General features: G+C 37.4%; 1 protein-coding gene across 1 annotated transcript; it reads left to right on the forward strand.

The window, feature by feature from the left end:
• The first annotated feature begins 8,663 nt into the window (after window positions 1–8,663).
• LOC139715510 (HCLS1-associated protein X-1-like) lies at window positions 8,664–15,307 on the forward strand. The gene is made up of 5 exons (XM_071627080.1): window positions 8,664–8,835; window positions 9,457–9,614; window positions 12,076–12,166; window positions 13,735–13,865; window positions 15,103–15,307. Exons 1-5 carry the CDS (start codon window positions 8,682–8,684, stop codon window positions 15,304–15,306), a joined length of 738 nt encoding a protein of 245 aa, XP_071483181.1. The 5' UTR covers window positions 8,664–8,681; the 3' UTR covers window position 15,307.
• The last annotated feature ends 7,671 nt before the right edge of the window (window positions 15,308–22,978 follow it).

Here is a 22,978-nt window from a genome sequence, read left to right on the forward strand (position 1 = left end):
CACACATATCTATTATATATATATATATATATATATATATATATGTAAAGTGGCGTACGGTGGGTCGAAACATGGGGGGAACCATAAAGTAATTTTGACGGTCTGTATGCTTGTGTGTGTGTGCGTGAGCAATAATGGGACTACAATGGCGGAATGTGATACATTCAACAACGCAGTCATTGAGGAACATTGTACGTTTTCCTTACATGGATTATGGAATGACGGTGGGAAACGATCGACAAATTATATACTGTCAGCAACATAAGGTGAATGGCATAACAATAAAATGCGAGCGAGCGAAGCGAGCGAGCTTGAAAATTTTGATATTCTGCAGTTCCAAAACTGGAGTTTTGTAGCTATATATTTCGTTTTGGAAATAAATGGGAGCGCGTTTGAATTATGAAAAACAGGTAAAATATTTTTGAGATATGTCCAAAAATGCTATGGGGGACTTACTTTTTTTTGTTGAGTGCATTATATGTAACTAGTAGACTCTATTTCATTACCCTAATTACATAACATTGAAGTTTGATGCAATCGGCAACATTCATAATACAAGTCATAGATCTACAGTGTACTATTGTTTTATTTATGTTTAATAGCTTGAATATGTTTTTTCATATCATTCTGGGCAACAAATATAGTTTAATGTAAGGGATGAACTTCCATCAAAATTTATAGACTTCCATATTTCATGGCAATAAATAATATGCAATAAAGTCATTGATCTGTGGTCTCAGCGTATGTATGATCATGATGTAGGGGATGCATTTCCCTTGTATACATGGTATGACATAATATCAAGATTTACATCTATATGGCTATAGATGAACAATATCAATGTTTGAAGAACTGCATCTTAATTGAGTCTGCAATCAAATATATATCTTCTGGTTAATATTGTATTATTTGAATTAATCATTCTGCTTGGACTTTTCCCATAATTTCTTTGAACAGATTAGGAATAATATGAATGACGCAAACATGGATATCAAGTGTGTTGAGTTTCAAGTACAAGGCTGTCAATAAAATCATATCTTTAACTTTCATCTACTCGAAATGTCCCTTAAAAATTTGCAATTCTTGTGTGCATACAAATATCAAAAGAGTGTTATCAATGATCTGAAAGATGGACTTTAAAAATAAAAAGCAATGTACAGTGGCAAGACACACTTCATATGAAGTGAGTGGGCTACTTTGTGTAATCATACACAAGTGTGACGTTCTAGGAAGTAGGTTCGTTAAGTTTTATGCGTACCATTCACAAAGCTTTGAAAGGTTTATCTAATTTGGACATGCATGGGAACAACCATGCAAACTGAATTTTCTCATCGTAATTGTGAATTGTCAAGTGTTACATTCTGAGTTATTTGCTATATCTCGGGCAAAAAAGAATCTATAGAGTCTAAGCAAGACATGAAAAAAGGTCGTTTAGATATTATAAATGTAAATTCACATTAAAGAGCTGATTACTAGTATCTCATCAAAGAATTACAAATTAGACACTGCTCTAAAGTCTGTTTAGATTAGATATGTTTTTGTAAACAATCAAACCTGTCTTAGTGATCAGTTATCATAAGTGTGAGTACAAAAACAAGAACTGATTTCCTTGGAAAGAAATGTGCTTAACAATAAGTATAACAAGTTCTCTTTATCAGCCCTATTCATGTAAGATTATTACCGCCTTTATCTCCTTGCGTTTGCCACTATGTAAGCAGGTTGGATAAGTAACCAATATGCATTTTATTGAAGTGATAGTAATAATGAAGACTGGTTTGGATGTTTGAAGGCAATTTAAGCATGCAGTATGAAGAACCAACATTTTCCTTTGAGCTTTCTTGATGGATTTTAGAATATGCCCTGTGACATTTGTGTTATCCTTAATAGGTATGTTCACGGAAGAGTTGTCTGTTTCTTTTCTAAGTGGCGATTGTCTTTCTTTAATTGAATGAGTTGCTGGGAAAGTGTTACCTGATATGCATTACCCCCCCCCCCCAAAAAAAAAAAAAAAAAAAAAAACTGTAACCAATTCGGGCTGTAGGGTCAAACATGCTTGTAAACTATACCCCCCCCCCCACACACATCATGATTTTTACTTTTATTAGCAGTCACTACGCACCATGAGAATCAATATGTGATCAGATAAGCATCAATAATTAAGGTGCTAATTCTTTCATCCAACTCAGTTACGACCAGAAATCTGCATAACTTACAATTTTATGATTTATTGCTTGAAAAGTCAAAATGTTACTCAAGTTTCTAACCCTCAGGAAAGTACCTCACAGTTGAATTATTTTTTTAATCATTTTCAATCGAAAGAAAATATACTACAGATGTCATGCAACACTGTAGAGTCAGTTTCACTTTGCAAGGTTCGAAATCCCAGATTTTATGATATCTAGAGGTACGCTTATTTTTATCACCAACAAAATAATTGCACATGGGACCGAGTAGCCCAGCGATGCATACCTAAAAGCTGACCAGATAGGGGTGGCGCAAATTCTGTCACACTTCGGTCTTACCGTTTTTTTGCTGCTCAAATGAAAAAAATCAAACTCTCAAAACTAATTGACACAGTGAATTAATACTATAATTACTTGAGGACTCTGTAGCTCATAAAAATGCTGTTGCACCTGTCATCTCATAGAATCCACAATTTCTCCTCCAATCTCTCAAAGTGTTTGGTATTTTGTTATTTACTGGAAAGGTCTCTCATCTCAAATCCAGAAAAATCGCATAAAGAGACAGTGTGTCTCATGTGGGGTCACCATGGACCGCATGTCAGATTACCTTAAGAGGAAGCATGCCGGTTTCACAGATGAGGAGAAGGAGAAGTGGAGAAATGACATGTTCAGGAAGTACAGCATTTATAACTCATTCATGACTTGAACCCGTCAGTGACTTTAGGATCCTTTTGTTGTAGCGGGTCACATTTTAACTCACTTATTTAAACTTTTAAATTTTTCGGTTATAACGACATTTCAATATAATGAAATAAAACTGCCGGTCCTAAGAACTTCCCTACGTCAGGAGTCCGTGGTATGATATATTTATATTTAGATTTTTCCAGTGTAGAATATTGACACTTTGATTTTGAATAATCATTTTGACACTGTCATGGTTGATATTAATGGAGCACATAGCTGAACAGCATACAATTTTGTTGTATATCATTCTGTTGCATTGTAGCAATTAGGCATTTGTAAATGATGAATTAATTCAAAGTAAGGTTCATAGTGTAGACAAAAGGCCAATCATTGCACAAATTAATTTTAAATGACTGTCAGAATTGTAATTCACATTGAATAGTACTCTTTGAATGCTCTGGTCAGGGAGGAGAAACCCTCTCCGCTGAGGCCGACAGAGAAGCAAAAAAAATCTATTCTCTGTTTTAAACTATGGTGATTATTTGAAATATAGCGTTAGAGCATTCATACAAGTTACTTTAATTTGCGTCACTTTTACTAGAGGCCCTAAGTGCCAGAGACTGCAAGATAGATATTGTGTTCCTCCTATACAGAACTATACCCAAAATTGCAGAAAATATACCCGTCCTGAGTTTAGCAACACACAGGAAGTTACGAATAACATATAAAGTGTAATTGCTGTATAGACGTATTCCTCCAAAACAAAAATTACACGTGGATTCAAGGAGTTCATATCACAGGTGAAGCACATTAAAGTCACTCTCACTCGATATGGGAACTTCTCATAATATCGATTCATAACCAGCCTATAGTAAAACACTTTAAAGAAAGTAAAGAAAATGTTGCGTGTAATCATGACGTCCCCTCTGAAAAGAGCCAAAACACCCTCTGACTCGGATGTATAGGCCGTGTGCGAGGAAATCACAACTCATGCACCGTAAAAGATCCAACTTCGTTTATTCATCGCCAAGAGAATGTTCTAACCATAACCCGATGAAGTAGTCCTCCCACATGAGGCTTACCCCCAGAAAAACGGAGAGTGAATATGCCAAACCCTCGTGCCGCCCCAGGTGACTTTCCTAATAGTCAGCAAAGGGTATACCAACCCCCAGCATAAACCAGGCATTGTGGAATACGAAGGAGAGGAAGAGGAAAGAGATTCATAAAATCTTCGTTTTTAAAGAAACATTCCTCACTCCTTTCACATATCACTAAGATTTTATATTAAGGATATTGCCGGTCCCATGCATAGAGTCCATTCATGGCCCCCTAGTTCTCGAAAGCAGTGGGCTAAAGGGGAGTCTGGTTAATCCCTCCCCCAATCATTCAGGATTTCTTCATGCCAGAATTAATCGCAGAAAATACTTAAATCACTGTCAAACAAGAAACACATTAAAACTTACTTTCATTTTCTACCTGATCATTAAGATTGTATTTTTGTTTTTCCATCGTGCGTGTCTAGGGAGAATATTTTACAGGTGCAGGGTTCTAAACTTCGGGGCAACGACTGATTGCAATATTAATGCACAATTAAGATCTCTGAGACAAGGGGCGTATTGCCTTTCGCGCAAATCATCCAATGTAAACTAATGTAAACGGTTGGAGGGCGCCAGCTAGTGAGGTTTTAAATTTAGCAACTAATTGGTCTTTGAAACTTGTGAAATACACTGCTGTAACTACAACTACACAAAGAGTTCAGATAAGGATCGAGGAGTCTTACCCACCGAAATAATAACAATGAAAGTAAAGCTTATGAAAGAAAAATACAACTCAAATCCACAGAAATTTGGACTTGATCAGCTCTGTCCTAAAGCATGCTCGTGGTACCTTCAGACTACACAAACAGAAAATATTCCTTCATTAATCTCTTCTCGATGATGATACTGCGTGACATAAAGACCGCCGAGACAACATGCAACAAAAAGTGTTCATAAAGTCCACATTTTCTAATAGTGTTTACTATTGCTGTTGTCATAGTTGTATGTATACAAAAAATAATGCATTGTGTTCATTCATCATCTTGTTATAGTATCCTTTCTTTTTCCCCATTGTTCAGCCATCATCCCCCCACCATAAGGACAAGGGTCGCTGAATAGAAGGGGACAGGCGGAACTACAACTTTAACACAACATGGAATTACATTTTAAAAATCAAATCAGACCGTCGTCTCTGTTCAGTCTTAAAAAGTGTTTAATATGGATTTTTTTTTTTAACCGCTAACTTCTTGTGAGTTAGGTTATCTCGACGGACGAGTCTGTTATCATGGTTGTGTAACGCATTGGAATGTAACGACCTTGAGTTTGGTCTCGCTTTCCCTTCCCCCTCCATCTTTTGACCCCCACCTCTCTCCGTCTTGCTTATTCTGACCTGACCTCAGTTTAGCCTGTGTCCTCAGCATGCCCTTAGCCAGTAAGGTCAAGGACGAAGTAGCCTACTTATGTCCGGCCTTGTGGCCAGATATCTTTGCTCTCTTGGGGCTTGGTCGCGTGCCGCCCGAGCCTGGCCCGGGGACGTAGCGAATGTATGCACGCTCCTAGGACGGTAGAAACACGGGAGATACAAAACCCCTGGATGGTATACCCAGTAATCGACTCCTTGTAGAAACCAAAAGACTAGAAAGGAGCCGGTCTGGCTAGAGACGCATCACAAGTTAGGACTAGACATTGTACAGAGCGACTAATAAACTTGCCCGGAAGATATAGTTGTGTCCACTCTACTCACTGTTTTCCAACCTGTCAGACTGAACTGCGTGCTGTGTGTGGTGCGAAGTGATGCTTTGCAATACATCTACACTCTACTTTAAAGGGATGATACAGTATTGGTGGAGATGAGAATTGGGCTTTTATGTTTTTTTGTTTTGTTTTGTTTCTTTGCCATACACCAAGAACACATGATACAGTAGCCTACATAGCGTACCATTTTAAGAGGAATTCAAAGTTTATTTGATGAAAATCGGGTTTGGAATGGATAAAACATCCAAAAACAAAGTGAAACAAAGCGATCGTAAACAAAAGGTGGGTCCCACACTTTATTATGATCACTCTGTTTTGGATATCTCAGCCATTTCAAAACCAATTTTCATCAAATAAACGTTGAATTCCTCATGGAATTACAATATGCTCTTTCATATTTCATAAAAGGTTTCCCATTATCTCACCAAAAATGTTGGACACCTGAAGTTAGGTCTCAACCAAAACTAGCGGGAAAGAAGCGGAAATTTCGTTCAATATTTATTATCAAAATTCATGGATGTTCCTTTCGTCAGGACGCAGTGACGAGCTATTCCACAAACCTGAGAAGTGGTATGCTTGGTATGTAGTCACAAGTTGCTAAAGTATATAGTCCTACATCGGGCAAACACCGGGCAAGCGTTTTAAATTGTCAACTGGGACCATGGTAGGATAATGTGCATATACAACTCATACCATAGTCACAGTAGTACGTGTGAAGTGATTGAGATAAGAGCCAAATTCTGACGTCTTGCCCACATACAGCACTTCTAGTTACATATGTACTTCTAATCGGAGACTTTGCACGCCTAGATATAACTAGATGTCACTAGGCCAAAAATTATGGCAAGCAAGAAGCCCTATGAAAGCCTACTATTACAATACATTTATATTAAAGTGAATCGACATGGGGTGATTGAGATGGGGATGGGGAGGATCCGGAGGTGGTCCATGAAGAGCAACGGCAATGTCATTGGAAAATCAAATTGTTAATTGGTTACAATTTCGTGCGTAAAATAGCGTGACGAAATTGCTCCTCCCGTCATTTATTTTTTCTTTCAATAATATGCCTCACGTTCATGGCCGTAGCATTGGTGGTCCACCGATCTAGATCTTGGTGACGCAACATCACAACGGGGGTTACACAAACAGGTACTAGTACATGCTGCACAGCCCACACTGATTGTTACAGAACGAGAAACCATCGCTCTGAAACTAAAGAAAGGTATGGCCCTCTTCTCCATCTGACGTGAGGACGAAAATTCGGCAAAGATGAATTTCAGCGATGCATTTCGGTCCTTTTTCGGGATTCCGAGGCCACCACTGAGGCCCGAACACACGTATGTATGAGTGAAAAACTGACAAATAGATGACGTTTAGTAGCGTAGTCCCATGTATTGTGTTTACTGTTGGAGAAGGGTACAGTAGCCTAATTTTGTGACGATCAGGTTCCCGCTGCATAAAACTAGGGTAACTTTACAATTTATGGTAACTGTAACTCTGTAGTCAACGGTTAACCATCAGCGATATTTTGGCTTTGATTGGCTATGGAATAATGTTAGTTATGGTAGCACTGTGTGTGATTGATCTGGGACGCGGTGTCGAACCAGTACCGGTGCAGTGCCAGTGCAGTGGTACTCCCACAGTCCTGGGCCCTAGGGTAACACAGACCCTGTTACATATGGAACTCTTTCCAAGGGATTTAATTATAGTAATTTCTTTTTCAATTGTATGGGTACACAGAGAAAATATGCATTTGGCCCAGGGTCCATGTCAAAAGATTCCAATGTAAAGCAAGCTGCTCATAATTCGACTACAACATCAACCAAAAATCGCTACCGGTGGCGGTACATAAAGAAACCAATGTTTTTGCCCCTGGCCAAATTTTGGCACAGGAGGTTTAACCTTGGTACATTTTTTTTTTTAAACCCAGTACCAGAAAAAATAACAGAAGTACTTGTTTAGAGCTTCTTTTTTCTTTGTTTTGACATTGGGAACTCTTCAGAGTCTAAACACATAATTCTACTATCTAGTGAAAAATCTATGGTTATTTTATTGTCTAAATAATCTGGTAATTTTGCCCCAACATGTGCATTCTGTGAATTCCTGTAGGCTCCAGACATGAAACTACACTGTAATTTAACATTACAGACTAGTACAGTTACACATTGGTGAATGATCATCATTGGATAATTAGGGTAAGCAGTTTGTTACACCACAGTAAAGAGAACATCAATAGTCAAAGAAAATGCAATTTGATATATAATTCCACCATTTTTCTTTTCTCTTTTTTGTAATAGAGCAGTGTACTGGAGTATACAGCCACATGTGTGTCTTTATCCATGGATGCAACTGTGTCTATGGCTTGAGCTTAAAAACTGAGAGGCTGGATACAGCCACATCAACATACAATGTACATTACCCTCCACTATCAGGAAAAAAAAAACAGTCTCACTTTTCAGTTTCAGTGCCACTTGGGCTGTGGAAGCAATCACATGCTCACATGCATTTTGTGGTTGTATACACTGCCATTTTGTTAAATGCAAATTACTGATTACATGTTCTATGAGTAATATTGTTCTCATCTCATTCTGGAGGAGGTACAATGTACATTATGAAATCTTCAATATGCTATAAAAATTTGAAGGAGGAATTCTCTTTACTTTGTACTTTTTTTCTTTTTTCCCCACTGTGACATCACATCTCAAAATCAAAACCTTTGAATGGATCTTTAGTTATAGTTGGTGTATACATGCATTTCGTTTTGTAATATACAAAGTACATTGTACTTTGCATTTCAGTCAGATTTCTATGGTGCATTTAACATTATAGTATATGTATCGAAAGGTTTGTTTCCATGATAAAAGGAGGTCCCATGTCTTCTTTGTCTTTCTCCTCTGACAGCGATGAGGGCGAGGATGAGGGAGACACCTTCCAGGGCCCACATTTCTTCACTTTCCCACCGGGTGGCTTTGGTGGATTCAGCGGCCCAAAGTTCCCTGGTGGAGACGACGAAGACGATGGAATGGACTTCCCAGAGGAGGGACCGCCGGGTCGGAACGGACCCTTTCCCGGAGGATTTCATTTCGCCTTCGACAGGGAGATGGAAGAGATGTTCAAACACTTTGATGAGATGTTCAGAACTTTTGGACTTGCTGATTTTCCATCCCACTTCAATGGTAAGAGTCTTCTTCTTCTTCTTCTTCTTCTTCTTCTTCTTCTTCTTCTTCTTCTTCTTCTTCTTCTTCTTCTTCTCCTTCTTCTTCTTCTTCTTCTTCTTCTTCTTCTTCCTCTTCTTCTTCTTCTTCTTCTTCTTCTTCCTCTTCTTATGTGAGAGTGATCACAATCAACTTGCTGATCATTCTGTCACTTTTGGGGACGTTTAAGTTGCATGAGTCTCCAAAGGGTTCAAGTTCAAGTAGTTGCAGAAATAATCATCATCCAAATAAGTAAATAACTAAGTCTATAGTTTGTTTACTGTCGTTTGTTTGCTGTGTGAATTAATTTGTGCTTGGGAGATAAACGTAATGTTGATGCCTTGCATCTTAAATCTCATGAGGGCAAGTTATTTTGAAAAACCAAACAAACAAACAAACAAGCGTGTACATAAAAGCCTCCCTTCTATTTGAGCAAACATTGACTATTTGTATTTCGGGTAACATGTATTATTTTGCAGTGTGAGGTAATCAAACTTTAGGAAAAAATCTAGCAACTTTGACTGAAAAAAAAAAAGATTCTGTGTTGATCTTTGTTGATTAATGAAATGATAATCTGGACACTTACCCAATACCAAAATATAGAAGGAATCGCACAGCATCCCCCAAATCAGCAAGGTCCATCATCACTGAGAGATCAGATGTTGAGAGAACCAGATGGAGAGCCCAGGGAGGATGCCACCAGCTCATCACAGTCACCAGCTCCACAACGAGCAGCGGACAGAGTGCCCCGACTCTCATGGGTAAGATAGAGGTTTTTGTTTTTGTTTTTGTTTTTGTTTTTGTTTGTTTGTTTGTTTGTTTTTTTTTTGGGGGGGGGGTTGTTTTTTAAAGCAATTTGCCTTAAAGGGACTGCACAGTACTGATTGAGGTGAGGATTTAGGTTTATAACATTTTTGTGGAGGTGAAAAAATGAAAGAGCATGTAATTTCAAGAAGGATTCAACGTTTATTTGATGAAAATTGGCCTTGAAATGGTTGAGATATCCAAAAACGCAATCATGATAAGATTGACAACTTTTATTAGGATCTCTTTCTTTTACCTTGTTTTTAGATATATCTAAGCCATTTCAAAACGGAATTTCATCAAATAAACTTTTGATTCCCCTTAGAATTGTAAGCTTTTTAACATTTCCTAGAGTGGTTTCTAAATATCTCGCAAAATGTTTCAAGTTGAATTCTAACCTCAACCAGTACTGTACAGTCCCTTTAAGAGTAATGATGATTAAGTTCAATAGACTGCTCAAAATTAAACCCATTCATACTGTAAAAGTGGTGTTGAAAATTTTGCACAACCAGAAACTAGCACAAAAATAAAAGCACACAAATAATTTTGCTTGCCATATTATGTTCTAGTTGTTGATTTTGCAGATTTAAAAACATGCCAACTGATCTTGCCCACCTGAGTGCGAAAAGTTAGTCATACAAAAATGTCCACTTTTACAGTATTATAATATGAAAAAGAGAGAATGTTGTTCCTTATTGTTTCAGAGATTTTGCTGACTGCTTATCCTTAACCCTAATCAGGCCGGGCTTTTTTGGCTATACCAAAATCCGGAGGGGGTAGATTTACTTTGCATGTGTATACAGCGTCAAAAGTAGATTTAAAGTTTTCTTAGCCCACATCTACTTTATGATTGTTTTATAGCTTGTAGATAAGAGCACTCAAGTATGTTGTATACTTGTTTGAGTAACACATCATATTATAAGGGAAATATTTTAAGGTTTTGTATATGATGCATGTAATGTATATATATATATATATATTTTTTTTTTTTTTTTTTGCCACAGTATTTACATATCCCTGCCTCAAGACTGACCATTGCAGAGTTTTGATGCATAGATACATAGTCCTGAAGATTTGTCTTTTTATGCCTCCGCCACGAAGTGGTGCCGGAGGCATTATGTTTTCGGGTTGTCCGTCCGTCGTCCGTCGTAGCGTCCGTCCGTCCGTCCTTCCGTCCGTCCGTCCTTCCGTCCGTCCGTAATGAATTTTGTGGACAGGGTAACTATCAAAACCTTTTGAGGTATCCTAATGAAACTTGGCATATATGTGTATAAGGGGGTGAAGTTGTGCCTATCAACTTTTGGGTGCATATGCTCAAGGTCAAAGGTCAAAAGGTCAAGGTCAAATGCTTAAAATTTCACTATTTCCCCCATATCTATGCAATACCTGAAGATATTTTCTTGAGACTTAGTGTATACATGTATTACCCAATTAAGATTCTCTGGTGAAAGTTTGGGGTCATGAGGTCAAAAGGTCAAAGGTCAAAAGGTCAAGTAAAATGTTAAAATTGTACTTTTTTCTCTGTATCTTGGAAATTGTTCAAGGTATCTTTATGGAACAAAGTATATATGCATGTACTGACTGGCAGTGGTTATCTAGGGAATTTAGGGTTCATGTTGTCAAAGGTCAGGGGTCAAAGGTCAAGGGCAATGCTTCAAAATTTTACTATTTTCCTTGTATTTATGCAATGCCAGCAGGATTATTTTTTTTTAAACTTGATGTATGCATGTATAACCCACTAGAGATTGTCTGGGATTTTTTTTTTTGCCAAGAAGGTCAAAGGTCAAAAGGTCAAAGATCAAGTGAAAGTGCTGAACTTACTTCTTTCTCCATATCTCGGAAGTGGCTCAAGTTATCTTTAAACTTAGTACATATTTATGTATGTTCTGCCTGACATTGATTCTTTTATGAATCAAAGGCCAGATGAAAATGATAACAATTTACTGTTCAATACAGAAATTGCACTTTTTCTCCATACCTTGACAATTACTCAAGTGCGTAAACTTATGAAAGGGTCAAAGTCAAAGTTAAAGTTCTTAAATCCCCAAATACATGCTCTCCTATTCATCCAATTACACATAGGTCAAGGAAGGTGAACATTCGATACATTTGTGACAAACATGTCATTTTAATATTTTGCCAATTTTGTGAAAATGTAATCACACATTGTCCACATGTACTATAGACCTATTAGGAGAATCATGCATTATGGCGGAGGCATACCAGTCGCCATAGCGACATTTCTAGTTGCGTGATAATTTGACATGTATCAACAATTCTTGTAAACCTGTATGTGAGCACTACTGCTTTAATTATGGGGGATACATGGTAGAGATTAAATGATTCGTGATTTTCAATTAGAAATGATTTATGATGCTCACACTGTGTTTTATATTTAATTTGACTTTTTCTTTTCAGTTTGATGAGCTCAAGAAGGGGAATCTCTCCAAAATTGTTCCACTCGATGCAGATGTGGAAACAACATCCTCTGCAGCAAAGAAAGATTCAGGTTAGTGTGCACATACAGCTTTTAATCCCACAAACACCAGTGGTTTCCCACTACAAGCATGCAGTATGTTGTATGTCAACAGTCATCACTAAAATTGTTGAATATGAAAGGATGCAGAGGCTATACACACATCCCAAATCCACCTAGATTGATATGAAGGGTAATTGATGTAAAATACTTGTGTATCCTAGAATCTTAGTTTGCTTATTTTTAATACACTTCGCTCTTTTATTTTTATGTTGTAGTGTTATGAAGTGGCAGGTTGGAAAACATCTGAGTGTCAACTTGATAACACAGACTTTGTGAGATTTGTATTAGCCTGTTGATGACAAGCTGCGAGTATCTTGGGCAGGTGTTTATGGAAGATGCGTGTTGTAGCAAAATCAGCCCATCCTCAATGGGTTAAAAGACCTCAGTGTCATTGTCATATTGAGTTTTACTAATGCATTATGCCCTACTGTCTCTACTAGGCGGAATGCATTCATTTCTGATAGGAGTGATTTTTTTTCAGAGAAGAGACTCCAGGGTCGTATCAAGCGCTGTCAGCCTCTACTCATACAATACATACACTTCAGTACGTGTATGGAGAGTCGCCTTTCTTACGTGCAGTCCGTACTCACTGTGGGTCTGCATGTAGACATGCATGTGTGTGGTACAGACAGACTGAAAGAGAGGAGCAATAAAAAAAAAAAGATTCTGTAAAAATGAAATGTGTTTATCACTAAGTTTGAAACTTAACATTTTGTATTTGGATAAAGGCATAATGAAAACATGTTCAAAGTCAGCAGTGCTGCCTATTTTGTGACATTGGCAAGGTCCAGCTGATCACAAAAGGGTTCATTTTATGGAATGAAGGTAATGAATATAGGTTTGTTCCAGTGATAGATTTACCCCATCTATGAGACTGCTTTTATTTTTTTAATGTCATTTGTGTCTGGGTACTGAACATAGCTACCATGGATATGAGTGAGTAGAAGAGCTGTGCATGGTTTATTGTAGTGCCCACTTACTGGGTTTCATGTGGGTAAGATTTGCACAAGCCAATATAATCCATGGCTTGATGTGGAGCCCTGTTTAAAGATAATATAAAGTTTTGGTACCTCGAAAGTTTCCCCTGAGTTTCCTTGTCTTAGTTTGTGTTTCAGGTTAAAGTACCTTTCATATAACTAACACTGTGAGACTTACTCGCCCCAACGTACTCTCATGTCTTAGTAATCATGCAATAATGGTTTCGGACAATACGTGTATATTGATTCTCGCGGTACCGCGTCAAGTCAAACTAACGGCTCGTTTGAATTTTTCAGAGCCCGCTCTGCTCTGGTACGAAACCATTATTGCATGATTACTAAGACATGAGAGCACTTTGGGGGAAGTAAGTCTCACAGTGTTAGTTATATGAAAGGTACTTTAGCCTGAAACACAAACTAAGACAAGGAAACTCAGGGAAACTTTTGAGGTACCAAAACTTTATATTATCTTTAAGTAGGAGGAAAGCTTGTCTTTCAGCCCCTTCCTAATTAAAGTGGGAGCCTCCGTGTCATGCTTGTGTGTCTCTCATGTGTTTCCAGATCTGGATTCTGCCGTGAAGCGGAGAGATGTGGAGCGACCAACCAGAGGTGAACAGACCCAGCGGGATGTGCCTCAGTTCAGGTCGTACTCTAGGAGCGTATCAATCCAGACGATCAGGAGGGCAGATGGGGTGAGAGAGACTAATGGCAGCCCTTTTGGCATGCACAAGACCCTACACTATTAAGCACAGAAGTTGAACTGTAATGTCATAATCATGCACAACACATTTTGCGTTCTACCATTGGCTTATCAACAAAAACAAAAACAGAAGCACTCTATTAGAGAAAATTGCTATGGCATGGACAATCATCCCTTTATGTGCCTGAGCTACTTTCTTAGCGTTTAGTTAATAGACAACAACAAAAACCAATGAAAAAAATGACATTCACACAAAAAGAGGACATGCAAGGAATTGACCTTCAAATTTGACGACCAACTCAGAAATGATAGTGCCACATTCCCTCATGAAGGTCACAGTGTTCCATTTCATATTAAGAGGACTGCATAGCATCTCTATCCATAGACAGTTGGTATTAGAACATGTGTGATAATCAATGTGAAAAGCAAAGCAGCAGGTGTGTTGTTTATAGGAGAGAACATGATATGAGTTTAGCAGAAAATTTCAGAAGAAACATGTTCATTGAATTTACTAGTCATGCCACTTTACATTTTGCGCAGATATCCCCATAAAATCTAATGCAGTGCTCCTACTTAAAAAAACATCAACAAAGGCAGTGCACCTAATTTGTAAGGCATCATAGAAGCTCTTTGACAGCATATGTACTTGTATAGATAATTAAAAGTAAAGTAGAGCAAAATATCTGTGTCACATAGTCATAAACTTAATTTTCCAGCTTGACACACAAAAAAATTGATTCTGGAAAATTCTGCATAGAAACTATTTCTTTGATTAGCACTAAAGAGACGAAAATGAAATGTGATGGAATTGATGTCGAATTATTTGTAAGCAAATGTTTGCATTGATATCAAAGAAAAGCAAAAAATAAAGTGAGCGAAGTGAAACTTGTTTATGTACTCATTTATTTCATTTTCAGCAAAGAATTATAAGTGTACAAAACATTAAAAAGATATAATATTCTACATTTTATCAAAATGTATTATGAACACTCAGAAAATTGTCAAGTCTTGATGTATGATATTCAGTAAATAATTTTGAAAATGGAGGGGAAGCTAAAAAGCAGAGCTTGTAGCATGTATTCACAAATTAAAGAGCAGTGGAATTTATGCATATCAGAACATACTGTAAGGTCAGATTGCATTGTAATATGGCAAGGTAGACTGAGCTTAAGGAAGGAAGTGTAGCATATTTCTTTGTGATCACTTTGGCGAAACTTCCTTTCCTCCAGACGACAGAAACAAGACGGACGGAGATCGATGACAAGGGTAATGAGACCACCACGGTAACCACCACTCCTGGCGAAATGCCCCACCCTGATATCCCTTCCTCGTTTCATAGACTGCGTCTGGGGGGACCTCTGGGACATATGGAGAGTGAAGAACATGCCGACTCCATGTTTGAGAAGTTCTTTGGATCCTGGTTTAGGAAGTAGAGGCATTTAAAAGCTTTCTGTAGATATTAGAGTTTGGAAACATTTTGCTAGCAGAAAGATGGCAGAGACATTGAAGAAAAAGATAAAAAATGAACCAGAATAATCTCACATCTGAAGCGCTTACCTCATAAGTGCAATAGAAAATACTGTATGAGTTGTATTGGAAAAAAGTATATATCATGACCTTGTATTATTTGTAACAAACAAGAGCTCATATCTATATCTCATCTGAATCATTCAAGTTACTTCCGTGTACAATGCATTTTATGTGTGATGAAAATTCCTTGTGCATATGTGCTATGTGTAGACTCTAGTGATATGATGTTCAGACATGAAATTTAAAGTTGTTAACATGGACCAGCCTGTCATAACATAAACTTGTGGCAGAGAACCTGAAAAGCATGTACGCCTTAATGGTGGCAATGTTTCTTCCAAATTTATTGGGCCTGTATGAAATATGCAGAGTGCAGGGTGGTTCACAACTTGATATTTGAGAATATTGCAGAAATTGTATGTGCTCGGATTGCCCATCACAAGTGACATCGTGATTTATTTCCTGTTCTGCTGCTCACGTTCGATGTTCTGTCTCAAGTTTTGCACACAAGTTTTCTTAAAGGGATAGTACAGTATTGGTGGAGATGAGAATTGGGCTTTTAACTTTTTGCAAGATACCAAGAAAACACTTTTGAAATAGTACAGAGCATACCATTTTAAGAGGAATTCAAAGTTTATTTGATGAAAATCGAGTTTGGAATTACTGAAACATCCAAAAACAAAGTAAAACAAAGCGATCGTAATAAAGTGTGGGTCCCACACTTATTAGAATCGCTCTGTTTTGGATATCTCAGCCATTTCAAAACCAATTTTCATCAAATAAACGGTGAATTCCTCATGGAATTACATGCTCTTTCATATTTCATAAGAGGTTTCTCATTATTTCATCAAAAAATGTCAGAAACCTGAAATTAGGTCTCAACCAAAACTGTACGATCCCTTTAAAGTAGCTTGATGTTTCTCAAGGTTTACATGTGCATTTCACATGTTTGATTACATTTTGTTTTGAGCATGTCGCCAATTCTTAAGGATGTTGCATAGCATGTTGCTGGCTTTTGAGGATGTTGAACAAGAATTTGAGCATGTTGCATTGACATGCTCAAACCCCTTGTGGACCACCCTGAAAATGATGATAGTATCTTGGCCATAAAAATTTGAATACATATTCCCAACATTAGTGTGGAGAAATAGTTTGGGCACAGTGCATTACTTGTTGATAGAGCAATTCCATTGGAGAATAATGTTGAGTTCTGCAATGCTTGTACCAAGGTCTGCGTGGAAAGAATAATTCAGTAATACTAAAGTCGATTTCAGTAAAATTTATTTCTCTTTTTTTTTGTCTCTCTCTCTCTCTTTTTTTTTTTTCATCTAGTGCTCAGAATAATCATTGTATCCCCTCATGCATTTGTATGAGTGAGTTGATGACATATACAGTCAACCTCGCGTAAGTCGACATAATCGGGACTGAGCAAAACACGTCGACTTACGCGAATGTCGACTTACGCGTAAGTCGACATTTTGTCGACTTATAAATGAAAATTAATTTCCCCTTTACAGAGTAAGATTTGGATCACGATGCGGATCGCTACCCATATCTTACTCCTTTTGCCGCCAAAACATGCCTACTGACATGAGCAACAATAATGTTTTAGTTCATGCATAAATCTTGCACGGGTTAGTAACGACAACGCACAATTCCCAAATCTCTAGAGGGATTTTGAGAGAGCGGGATCGGAAACCTAGGCCCGTTTCTAGACACTTAACGTTTTAAACTTGATTTGAAATATCAAAGGCAAATTCCCCAAAATTGCATTAAACTTTGCGATTTAAATTCAAGTGCGTTGCTGGGAAGATATGCGTGTGATTTCGCATGATTCTGTCGAGATTATTTTTCAGTGCCGACTAAGTTGAAATAAGTGTAATTTTCCTTCCCTATATAAGTCGTCATGTTTATTCTGCTTAAATTTGTATAGCCATACTCTGAAAATGAATTGTTCTCGCGCTCCGATTCGCAACATTACCGCTCTGTACGGCGCGGGCCTGTCTGAAATAAAAAGAAGAAGAAAGTTTGTTCATCCGAATACGACATCTTTCGGACTACATGTACTATAACCTTCGTAAAAACAAACCTCTTGCCATTGTCGGACTAATTTAACTTTGGAGTGAGATTTAAAACTTCGGCATAGCGAACTTTAACAATAATTCGTTATCATTTTTTTTTTCATTGACATTTTGTGAAGCAGCATGCGTTTCGGTAGTTTGAAACGTGTAAATGTTGCGATTTCTTTCCCCTGCAAGTGCAGACTAAGTTCGGTCACGGCGAAAGTTCCGTTACGAAATAAAAAATAATGCGAGCCTTTTCTACAATAATGCACTTCCGTACATTTTTATGCGTTTAAACGCAGTTTCTAGTTTCGGACAAGAACCGCAAGTCTTTTCTGGAACGCTTTTGCGTTTTAGAAATAGCGTTGCTTGTGATTTGACGGACTTGCATTTGATTTTTAGAGTTGCGTTTAAACGCAATTGAGTTTAAATTTCATACAATTTTCTAGTTTTGTGTTATTATCAAACGCAAGTCTTTTCAGCGTTCCGTGTGATTTGATGGACTTGTATTTGATTTTCAGAATTGCGTTTAATTTTTAATTTTGCTTACGATAAGTCTTTTAAACAATAACACACTTCCGTAGATGTTTAGAGATGCGTTTAAACGCAATTTCTTATAGTTTCGTACAAAAACCGCAAGTCTTCTCTGCAACGCTCTTACGTTTGAATACAGCGTTACGTGATTTGATGGACTTGCATTTGATTTTTAGAGTTGCGTTTAAACGCAATTGAGTTATAAAAAAGTTCCCTACAATTTTGTAGTATCGTGTGATTATCAAACGCAAGTCTTTCAGCGTTCCGTGTGATTTGATGGATTTCTATTTGATTTTTAGAGTTGCATTTAATTTGTAATTTTGTTTACGAAATAAAAAATAATGCAAGTCTTTTAAACAATAACACACTTCCGTAGATGTGTAGAGATGCGTTTAAACACAGTTTCTTATAATAGTTTCGTACAAAAACCGCAAGTCTTCTCTGCAACGCACTTGCGTGTAAATACAGCGTTTTACGTGTGATTTGATGGACTTGCATTTGATTTTCAGAGTTGCGTTTAATTTTTAATTTTGCTTACGAAATGAAAAAAGTAATGCAAGTCTTTTCAACAATAACGCATTTTCGTAGATGCATAGAGATTTATTTAAACGCAGTTTCTAGTTTCGTACAAAAACCGCAAGTCTTCTCTGCAACACTCTTGCGTTTAAATACATCGTTGCGTGTGATTTGATGGACTTACATTTGATTTTTAGAGTTGCGTTTAAACGCAATTGAGTTTCAGGTTCGTAACAATTATTTTCTAGTTTCATATGATTATCAAACGCAAGTCTTTTCAGCAACGCACTTGCGTTTAAATGCAAAAGTTGCGTGTGATTTGATACACCTGCATTTGATTTTTTGAGTTGCGTTATTAGTTGCATTGTAATAAATCTTTTTATAAAGGGCCCTGGTTTTAATACCGCTTCGGAATAATCAACGTTATATAGAATATTCGGATTTACAAAAACACCTATTTCATGTTCGGATAATGAATACCTACTGGGACATATAAGTGTACAAAATTTGTGCGTTTTGAGAAAAACGAGAGGGAGAAAAGGGGTAAAGTGAACTGTCTTGGGTACTACATGTAATGCTCCAGTGTAAATGAGTGTACAGTCCTTTCTATATTCTGGCATACAAGACAATGGACGCATGGCGCGAACGCTACCGCGCCGTACACTAGCGAATTACCGAGTAGAAACGCAGTGAATTGGAGCGGGAAAACAATTCTTTTTCAGAGAATGGCGATAAGATTTTGAGCGAAAAATTATGTCGACTTAGACGAGGGAATTAACACGTATTTCAGCTCAGTTGGCACTGAAAAATCAGGTCGACTTACGCGAGTTGTCGACTTATAAATGTCGACTAAGACGAGGAAATTTTCAAAGAATAACAAAGGCAAAAATCGGGACTTTTTTATTGTGTCGACTTAAGCGAGTTGTCGACTTATGCGATGTCGACTTATGCGAGGTCTACTGTATATGGCTCAATTTCTGCGTAGCTATACATGCTGATTATGCCTCTCCTGATACGTCTACTCAATATATACATGTATATGGAGTGAGAGGACAAATTGGATATTGTAATTTCCATATAAATTGACTTTTGGCTTAGCAACAAATCCATATTAATAAGTACAATTTTAGGAAAGAAAGAATCAGATCAAAATAGGAAATTGCTTTAAACCTGCATCAAAGTCCCGAGGTCGTACACGACCCATTTGGCATTAAGAACTCCCAGAAATACCTCTTGCCATCCAAAATGAGCAATATCAGATTCGGTCAGTGTTCCCTAAAGGGAAAATCCAGTCCAAATATAAGTTAATCTGGTAAGAAAGAGTAAAATATTGTGAGTTCAACGGTAAAATTTTTACTCGAAATTGGGTAAAAAATATGGAAGTGATGACATTTTGAAGGTTTGCTAATCTTTGAGGAAACAGTTCTTAAATGGCCAATATGAATATGCAAAATATGCAAAGTGAGCATGTCACCCCCTCATAACTTGCCATATAGTTTGTACATACAATTTTGAAATTTCCAGTTTTTCATTCAAATGCAATTATGCCGGAGGCTCAAATCCTGATCACTATTCTGAAGTTATTCAACCAGGAATAACATCACGTTTCAGACTTCGATGACAGAAACATTTGATTTTCATCATTTCTTGTACACGATCAATAGAAAATTGTGAGGTTATGACATGGTCAGCTCACTCATTTGCATATGAATATCCACTGTACAAGAACTGTTTTGCAAAAAGTAGAAAAACTCCAAAATTTCATAACTTCCTTATTTTTCATCCGATTTCAGTCAAATTTTTACCATTGAACAGGTAAGATTTTATTATTTTTTTTTAAATCAGACTAACATATTTTGGGACTGGATTTTCCCTTTAATGGTACGGAATCAGAAGCATGATGACTGCTCTCTACCGTGCTTGGAGATCAAGCTGAGCTTTTCAAGTCTCTCTGATGTTGCTGAAGGGGGTCTCCCAAAGCTGAAATGTGACTTCATGTCTTGACCAAGAATATAAAAGTCTCCCCCCTGATTGGGGACGATGTTGACCTATCGAGATTTGTGTAAAATGCATATCATCTCCTTTCCTCTTTGATATTTAGATGTGTGATTGTTTGGCAGCCCTGGTTGAAGGCATTCTTTGTGTGTTAAGGGGATGGTGTAGTGTTGGTTGCGACGGAGTTTCAGGTTACCAACTTTTTTGTGTGAAATAATGAGAAACCTGTGATGAAATATGAAAGCGCATACAATTCTGAGAAGAATTCAAAGTTTATTTGATAAAAATCGGGTTTTAAATGGCTGAAATATCCAAAAACAAAGAGGTTGTAATAAAAGGTGGGACCACCTTTTGATAGGACCACATTGTTTTACATTTGTTTTTGGATATCTCAGCCATTTCAAAAACCGATTTTCATCAAATTAACTCTGAATTTCTCTTGGAATTGTATGCTCTTTAATATTTCATGTGTTTTCTATTCTACAAAATGTCAAAATTTGCATCCTCCATCTCAACCAAAACTATACTATCCCTTTCATTGTGAGTATGTCCATAAGGCAACACAGAACAGGATTATGCACATTTTGCTGTTATAAATGTGCTATTTGTGTGTGCGTGAATAGCTTGTGATGATTATTAGTGGCGGATCCAGAGGGGGGCACGTACCCCTTCTTTATTTTTTGTTAAAACAAAAGAAATAAAGTGGAAAAAGTGGGGGGCGTGTGCCCCTCCTTTAAGTTTGTAAAGGCGCCCCCCTTTACGGAATTCCTGGATCTGCCCCTGATTATTAGGTTTGTCTAAATGAGAGTATTCCCTGTACAATGCTGAAAATGTTTGCAAATTCAGACATCACGTTTTCTCGTTGTAAACATGGAACACAAAGGGAATACACTTGTATTTCAGTATTAGAATTTCAGTGTGGGGTCAATATCAAATACAGCTTAGCTTATCAACGTAAGAGATATTATATATGTCTGGAACTGGTATCAGAGGATGAACATTCTGTCTCAAGGAGTTAAACAAAACCAACATCTTTATATGCGTTTTTGCTCAATATTTTCTTATTTTATATGAAATTACACATCTTTGTTATGGTAGATAGAGCTACATGTAATATACATTGTACTGCTGGTGAAAGGCCCTAGTCCAGGAATCACAATGGACCAGTCACCTACATGTGTAGTAATTCTGACCTGTGCATTTTCCGCTGACTGTCAAAGCCAGTTTTAATGACTTTCACACGTGAGTTTAGAATACCCAAATTAATGGAAGCCCTGTGAAATGATTTTCATATCTCATTCCGTATAATGGAGTACAGATACTAGTACCTCCTTGATATAATCAAAGTGAATCCATTATGTAAGAAAGCAAACCGACCAAAACCTTCCCTGCCCACCTATGCCAAGAATCTAACCTCTTCCTCGCCCGTCCCATTAATCCCACTTATATAAATATTCCCACATACGAGTGATCTAAGCGCTTACCTATCTTATGAATAACATACAGTACCACCAATATTCCCCCGCACACGGATACACACATCTTAACGCGCACACAAAGTCACAACCACCACAAGCGAGTACACAATGGAAGAAGTACTAGACAACGCTGTGTCCATATATCTTGAAAACGTCTTATATAGCACCTGAGTGACCTAATTGCCATGAAAAGAATTCAGTTCAATTCAATTCAATTTTGGTTTTATTAATAACCTCCAAATAAGAGTCTGAAGACTAAGCATACTTTCTTGGTTCACATTGTAAATTTGACAACAATAAACATTTAATCTTTACAGCAAGGGGACAAAAAGAGGGAAAAGACGCGAATAGAAAGCACATGCATATTGATTTGACCGTTGTGTACATTATAACAACAAATATCATATTAAAGTTTTTACCAAACACTAAATTATACGGTACTCATTGGAGGACATCCGTAAATTACTAATTGGTTTCCATGACGCTAGGTGGTGGATTTATACATTGACATACACATTTACTGTCGTTAAGGTATATGCGCGTATTCATCTCCTTGTTAGTAATGCTTAATAAGACAGACATGGCCGTGCAGACGGTTAATTGGAAACCATATATCGCAAAGTATCACTCCGCGCTGAATACTATCTTTTTCCCTTTCCCTTAAAGGGGAAGGCTAGTAACTGATCAGTGGGAATCAGTGGAAATGCTGGGAGATGATTGTTCCAATCCTTATGGGATTCATTCAAGAGTTCATTGTATATCTATTGTTGTGTGAAAATGATTTGCTTCAGAATGGTCTCATATTCAAGTAATGTGCAGTTTAATGCTTTCAGGTTAGCGTCCCTGGTCAGTGACAGTGATTCCCACTGATCAGTTACTAGCCTTCCCCTTTAACTAATCGTGTTAGTGCGGCAGGTGGATGCAATTTAATCCCTTACTGCTGTCGTGCAACGACACGTTAACTTTCCACGAGGGATGAAATATATTTCCGC

This window comes from Diadema antillarum, unplaced genomic scaffold (assembly GCF_040938485.1).
Source record: "Diadema antillarum isolate AM-2024a unplaced genomic scaffold, OU_Dant_1.0 scf00000049, whole genome shotgun sequence".
In the NCBI taxonomy this organism is placed as follows: Eukaryota; Metazoa; Echinodermata; class Echinoidea; order Diadematoida; family Diadematidae; genus Diadema; species Diadema antillarum.

What these genes read in the sequence shown, in the direction of transcription:
- LOC139715510 (XM_071627080.1), top strand. Translation starts at nt 8,682, where the DNA reads ATGGACTTCCCAGAGGAGGGACCGCCGGGTCGGAACGGACCCTTTCCC. An exon ending in GAGTGCCCCGACTCTCATGG is followed by an intron (nt 9,615 to 12,075) that starts GTAAGATAGAGG and finishes TTTTCTTTTCAG; the next exon opens with TTTGATGAGCTCAAGAAGGG. An exon ending in TGCAGCAAAGAAAGATTCAG is followed by an intron (nt 12,167 to 13,734) that starts GTTAGTGTGCAC and finishes ATGTGTTTCCAG; the next exon opens with ATCTGGATTCTGCCGTGAAG.